This window comes from Cibotium barometz, chromosome 49 (assembly GCF_041138505.1).
Source record: "Cibotium barometz isolate CiBa-2024 chromosome 49, ASM4113850v1, whole genome shotgun sequence".
NCBI classification, from domain to species: Eukaryota; Viridiplantae; Streptophyta; class Polypodiopsida; order Cyatheales; family Cibotiaceae; genus Cibotium; species Cibotium barometz.
This window is the reverse complement of record NC_141094.1, coordinates 4,520,541-4,527,745: the sequence shown is the minus strand read 5'-3', so window position 1 is coordinate 4,527,745 and position 7,205 is coordinate 4,520,541. Positions and strand designations below refer to the sequence as shown.

The following is a 7,205-nucleotide window of genomic DNA, read 5'->3' as shown; positions in this document are numbered from 1 at the left end:
TGTGCGAAGGAGCGCGACCACTTGAGTGGTCCAGTCTCTACGGTCCTGTGCCTTCATTGGACTCTGCGGAGAGCGCCCCACTGGTGTTCCAGGACCACGCACAAACAGGCGCTCCCGTACTAACGCCTGACTCTCCCAATCTCGGCACCTTTGGACCGTGGTTCTCCAAAAGCTTGGACTACCTGGCACCAAACGGGTGTTCACGGAAGAGAGAATCCTTTATCAGATTTACAACAAAGTTCTTTACTTAAATCTGAATTCACTTACTCGTAGCTGCAGATGGAAGACAAATACCCGAGGTGTTTGTGTGCAGCTACTAGAAGTGGATACCAGGGTGCAGCATCCTGTCGAGGAGGATGAGGGGTAGCTGCCTGTGAAGAAGGTGTAGCCACCTGAAGAAGGGAGATGCTGCCTATAGAAGGGAGGCGCAACCGGCTGCAAAGGAGTACCACCATCTGCTGTGCAGGACACAGCCGCCTGCTGTGAAGGAGGAGGAGGCGTAGCCGCCTATGGAGAGGATGGGGAGGAGCCGCTGGCTACAGAGCACAGCCGCCTATGAGGTGGTATAGTCGCTTGTATGGAAGGAGGAGCAGCCGCCGACGGATAGGAGACACCTGGCTACAACCTGTGCAACCGCCTGCTGTTAGTGAGCAGCCCGCTGGAGAACAAGCGCAGCCACATAAGAAGGTACAGCCGCCTGGCTGCAATGTTGAAACTGCCTGGCTGCAGCCTGTAGAGGAAGAGGCGTGGAGTGTGAGGAGGCGCACAATCGCCTGTATGCAGAGCACAAGCGCAGCCTATGGGGTGGCTCAGCCGCCTGCAGAATAGAAGAAGCAGGAGCCGCCTTGCTTGCAGAGCCATCAGCTGTAAAGGTGGAGGAAGCGTAGCTTGAGGAGGAGTCATCGATCGCCGGTTCTGTCCCCGTACGAGAGAGGTGGTGGCTTTCTTTTGTAGAAATTGGAGCAGAGTTACACGATTAGAGCTGGCTGGCTCCCCACGTTTGCATGTGGGCGGCCAGCTTCATGGTGTGGTGTGGGTAGGTGGCCATGCACCCACTCCCACACACAAAAAAGAATTAAGTGTGGTTCACCTTGGCCCATATGTGGGTGCCCACTTTTAAGTGAATGTGAACTCACAACCTTATAAAATAAAAGGTTAGAATTAAAACTATTACACCAACAAGTGCAATACACTTACCACCTATTCACACGCAACAAAACTTGTCAGAAGACAGAGCAAACTTCACGACTCACTGGCACGCGTCCCTGCTCAGTAAGTGACACGTCAAACAGGCAAACACAAAAATACAAGTCATGCGAAAACAGTTTCAAACATGCAAAACATGAGTGCATGTGCAAATAGTATCATGGACATATCTCCCGTTCATGGAACAAGTACAAAATATCTGTCGGGCACAGAAATGGCACGACATAAAACATAAATCCTGGTCTTCCTATGGAGTGACAGTCCCATAGGTAAAACACAGTTCCAGGCACGAGCCTCCCTATGGAGTGACACTCCCATAGGCAAGACACTGCACAAATACTGGCCCTTCCATGGCGTGAAAATCCCATGGATAGAACACAGTCCAGGTCATACACGGGTGGCACTAGTCTGGCTCCCGTCCATACGACACCATCCTGCTAACACGGGTGGCACCAGTCTAGCTCCCGTCCATGTTAAGCAAAAATACTGGCCTCTTCACATGAGACACCGGTGAACGAGACACAAAACTGGAGATGGACCAAATGGTCGGCCAATTGGTGACAGTCTATGAGACCATAAAATAGTACATGTGATCCATGTATGAACTGTAAGACAAAACATGAAAAGAGAACAAAAAGTCTTGTGTGTAAAGAAAACAGCGCCCACATTACATGAGCCCTGGATGTACAGTATACAGGTAGGTATGATCATTTGGCATCCTCTCCTATGACTTGATAGATAGAATGAACGTCCACCTCCCATGCTGGGGCCGCTCGGTGGGTTGCACTGTAGAACATCCTGATCTGGAGATGACGAGCAGATAGATTGGATCTTGGATCACTGGGGACTAGGGTGCTGGCTTACAGAAGGAATGGTGCCCTCTCATAAGGAGTCCACGTGTGTGGGGCCAGCGCACCTCCACCTTATCAGGGCTGAATATCAATTGTGACAATATGTGAGGGCCAAAGAAATCTATGATAGATGTATGTGTAGTGTTGCGGCTGCAGCCTCACCAAGCTCTCTCTCTGTGATGGCCTCTAGCAAGAGTAGTACCAGACACCTCTGATCTCAGTACTGCATTACACGTAACATGGGGCAAAAACCTCTCTGAAAAGGCAGTGGAAGCGTTCTCATAATATCGTCTGGCTGAATAAGGCTATCACACCCAATTTTATCTGGACCCCCAACCAAAAATGAATGCACGATCCCGCCAGCATCAGTCCACCACCACCGTCCTGGATTCTTCCATGCTTGTTTTTTCACTCACTTCCTCCGTCTTTGCATCATCCTGCATGTCAGCATCTCTGCATAGATGTTATACATGCAGACATAAGCTGCAGCATCCTTTTCATCCAACCATACTGCCTGTTCAAAGGCTTGTCTTCCAAGTTCCACACTGCCCACTTTCGACAAGCACCCAATACAGTACACCACATCACACTGACAGGATGGAATTCCTACCGTCCTGTTTAATTGGTCTGCACAGCAAAGGAGATCAACAATGCAAGTGTTGTGCTCAACAGTTGGAGTGATGCCATAATCTTTGCTAATGGCATTTTAGTATGTATGGACCTTTCCCACCAGACCTCCATGACTGCAAAAGCCTTAAGAACACTAACAAATGTGGCCGAATTTGTCTTTTTGCCTTCTCCTCTCATTCTATCAAACATTCAGCATCTGCATAGATGTTATGCATGCAGACATAAGCTGCAGCATCCTTCTCATCCAACCGTACTGCCTGTTCAAAGGCATGTCTTCCAAGTTCCACATTACCCCACTTTCGACAAGCACCCAATACAGTACACCACATAACATTATCAGGATGGAATGGCAGTTTCTTCATCATTGCTACTGCCCTTTCTAATTGGCCCGCACAGCAAAGGAGATCAACAATGCAAGTGTGGTGCTCAACAGTTGGAGTGATGCACAGCAAAGGAGATCAACAATGCAAGTGTTGTGCTCAACAGTTGGAGTGATGCCATAATCTTTGCTAATGGCCTTTTAGTATGTATGGGCCTTTCCCACCAGACCTCCATGACTGCAAAAGTCTTAAGAATACTAACAAATGTGGCTGAATTTGTCTTTTTGCCTTCTCCTCTCATTCTATCAAACATTCAGCATCTGCATAGATGTTATACATGCAGACATAAGCTGCAGCATCCTTTTCATCCAACCGTACTGCTTGTTCAAAGGCGTGTCTTCCAAGTTCCACATTACCCCACTTTCGACAAGCACCCAATACAGTACACCACATAACATTATCAGGATGGAATGGCAGTTTCTTCATCATTGCTACTGCCCTGTCTAATTGGCCCGCACGGCAAAGGAGATCAACAATGCAAGTGTGGTGCTCAACAGTTGGAGTGATGGCATAGTCTTTGCTAATGGCATCAAAGTACGTATGGGCCTTACTCACCAGGCCTCCATGACTGCAAGCATTAAGAACACTAACAAATGTGGCTGAATTTGGCTTTTTGCTTTCTTCTCTCATTCTGTCAAACATACAAAAAACGTTTTCACTTTCTCCTAGTTGGGCATATCCCGCAATCAGTGCGTTCCACGTGACAACGTCTCGGTTTGGAAGCTTGTCAAACACTTCCCGTGCTTTTGCAAGCAAGCCAAATTTAGCATACATATCAACCAAGGCATTGCCAAGAACGAGATCTCTTTCCAACAACCCTTCTCTTTCGATCTCAGCATGTATTACTGTGCCCTTGTCTGTCGCTCCAATGCTGCCACAGGCTTTCAAGCTGCAAGAGAACGTGATAGCATCTGGAAAGACACCCTCAAGTTGCATCTGTTCGAAACAGTTCAGTGCATCCTCACCATGCTCATGCTTCACATATCCTGCAATCAGCGCATTCCATGGGACTATATCTCGATTTAGAAGCTTGTCAAACACTTCCTGTGCTTTTGCAAGCAAGCCACACTTAGCATACATATCAACTAAGGCATTACCAACAATAAAATCTCTTCCCAACAACCCTTTTCTTTCTATCTCAGCATGTATTTCCCTGCCCTTGTCTGTGGCACCAATGCTGCCACAGGCTTTCAAGATGCAAGAGAACGTGATCACATCTGGGAAGACACCCGCAAGTTGCATCTTTTCAAAACAATTCAGTGCTTCCTCACCACACTCATGTTCCACAAATCTCGCAATAAGTGCAGTCCATGAGACTACATCTCGATTTGGAAGCATGTCAAACACTTCAAGTGCTTCTGCTAGTAAGCCACATTTGGCATACATATCAACCAACGAACTGCCAAGAACAAGGTCTCTTTCTAGCAGCCCTCTTCTGGCAATCTCAGCATGTATTTCACTGCCCTTGTCAGTGGCTCTAATACTGCCACATGCTTTCAAGCTGCAAGCGAATGTGATAGCATCTGGAGAGACACCCTCAAGTTGCATCTGCTCAAAACAATTTAGTGCTTCCTCACCATGTTCCTGTTTGACATAACCTGCAATTAGTGTGTTCCATGAGACCACATTTCGAACTGGAAGATTGTCAAACACTTCCTGCGCTTTTGCTAGCAAGCCACACCTGACATACATATCCACCAATGCACTGCCAAGAACAACCTCTCTTTTTAACAACCCCTTTCTAGCAATCTCAGCATGTATTTCACTGCCCTTGCCTGTGGCTCCGATACTGCCACAGGCTTTCAAGCAACAAGTGAATGTGATAGCATTTGGCGAGAGACCCTCCCGTTGCATCTGTTGGTAACAGTTTAGTGCTTCCTTGCCACACTCATGTTTTGCATATCCTGCCATCAGTGCATTCCACGAGACTACGTTTCGAACTGGAAGCTTGTCAAACACTTCCTGTGCTTTGGTAAGCAAGCCACATTTAGCATACATATCAACCAAAGCATTGCCAACAACAAGATCTCTTTCCAACAATCCTTTTCTTTCAATTTCAGCATGTATTTCTCTGCCCTTTTCTGTGGCTCCAATGCTGCCACACGCTTTCAAGCTGCATGTGAATGTGATAGCATCTGGAGAATGACCCTCAAGTTGCATCTGTTTAAAATACTTCAGTGCTTCCTCACCACGCTCATGTTTTGCATATCCTGCAATCAGTGCATTCCATGAGACTATGTTTCGAACTGGAAGCTGGTCAAACACTTCCTGTGCTTTAAAAAGTGAGCCACATTTGGCATACATATCAACCAAGGTGCTGCCAACAAAAGGCTCAGTTATTAACAACCCCTTTTTGGCAATCTCAGCATGTATTTCACGGCCTCTTTTCATATCTTTCAGCTTAGCACAAGCCTTCAGTAAGGCAACAAACGTATACCCACTAGGATGTAGAGAATCCTCTTGCATTTTCTGGTACATGATGAGAGCTTGCCTTGACTCTCCACATTGAATGTAGCCATTGATAAGAGAATTCCACGAGCGCTCATTTCTGGACACCAACTTGTCGAAAATCTTCTGAGCATTGAGCATGCTTCCAACTTCCACCAACATGGAGATGAGATAGTTCCCGAGTGATTCATGAGCTTCCAGTCCCCTTTTCTGCATATAATCGTGCAAGCGCAACGCACAGCAAAGGTTTCTCTCTTTGGTGCACTTGCGTACGATATATACAAGGCTCTCAAAGGAAGGCTGGGGCAATATCCTTTCTTCCAGATAGTCGAGTGCATCCTGCAAGCTAAGCGTCTCCCAACCACGACTGTTGTTGTTGCAGTAGTTGTTTTTCACTCGCAGCACTGCTTTGGACATTATAGTAGAAGGCTCTCCTTCTACTACCAGGGCAACTCCTTGGTAACCTTATGCTGGAATTCTGAGGCGTCTAGGTCTACAAATACGATAAGGCTCAGCTCCAATCTAAATTCGACCCTCTGTGTTAGAACGCGGTACCCACTTGTTTTGATATTTCGGCTGTCCAAGCACTGGGAGGGATCTGGGAAGTGAAATTTCTCCATAGACGCTCCACACACACGCACACGCACACGCACGTACGCACGCACGCTCCACACCAACCCACAACCCAAATATCGTTATCAAAAGCAAAAACCAGGAGAAAAAAACAATATCTCCACGCCCACTTACCTGAGAGACGACGAGGCTGCGGTTGCAAGCAGGCGATCGCAACGCTTAAACGGTTGGAGACCACAGAACTTATTAGTTCCGTGTTCAGTGTAGTTCAATGTTCATTGGCATCGAACTCGCGTCCCCAAAATGGGACGACCCAACTGTTCTACCACTAGACTCCGCGCTCGTGGGGGTAGGGTAATGATGCTATAAGGACTTACAAAGGCATCTTAGACATATTTCTACATTCACATTCCATCATATGCTAGGTTATTTTAGCAAGAATAAAGATAAACTGCAATGTAGTCTATGCTACTCAGTGTTCACTGGCATCGAACCCGCGCCCCCATAATGGGACCCAACCGTTCTATATGATCATGTTTAATGTAGTGGAAGCTTTACATGAAGCATCCTCTTAGTGTCCCTTTCTAAACACATTATTAAATATGGCTAAAGTGAAATGTAATGTACCCTTCTACGACTTGGATTACCCCTTCCTAAGGAAAAAATATGGAGAAAACTAAGGCAAATGCATTGTGGAGCTTCATAAGTAGCCCATATAATGTCAAACTAGAGAATATTACGAACATGCTCTTTTGCTGATGGGCTTTAGGGATGCTATTTTATGTAGCAAGAAAAAGTATGGAGAAAGTGAAGGCCAGTGCGTTGTGGAGCATCATAAGTAGGCCATATAATGTCAAGCTAGAGGATATTATGAATATGTTTTTTGTTAATTGTTGCTATCTTATGTAAGCATCTAATGTTGGCCTAAAATATGTGTGATAAAATATTTTAAAAAAAACATGTTCATAATATACTTTGGCTTGACATTATATGGGCCACACATGAATCTCCATAATGTATTAATCTTATATCCTTTCCTCATGAATGAATAATGCAACAAATGGAAGGATAGTACTTATCACTCCTAGCCATCCTTAGCAAGATGTATGGAAAGGAA

General features: G+C 46.0%; 1 protein-coding gene across 1 annotated transcript; it reads right to left on the bottom strand.

Moving 5' to 3' along the window:
* Positions 1-1,828: 1,828 nt before the first annotated feature.
* LOC147610217 (pentatricopeptide repeat-containing protein At2g03380, mitochondrial-like) lies at positions 1,829-6,335 on the bottom strand. Its single transcript, XM_086786662.1, has one exon. The coding sequence runs from the start codon at positions 5,930-5,932 to the stop codon at positions 3,305-3,307; it is 2,628 nt and encodes an 875-aa protein (XP_086642788.1). The 5' UTR covers positions 5,933-6,335; the 3' UTR covers positions 1,829-3,304.
* Between the last annotated feature and the right edge of the window lie 870 nt (positions 6,336-7,205).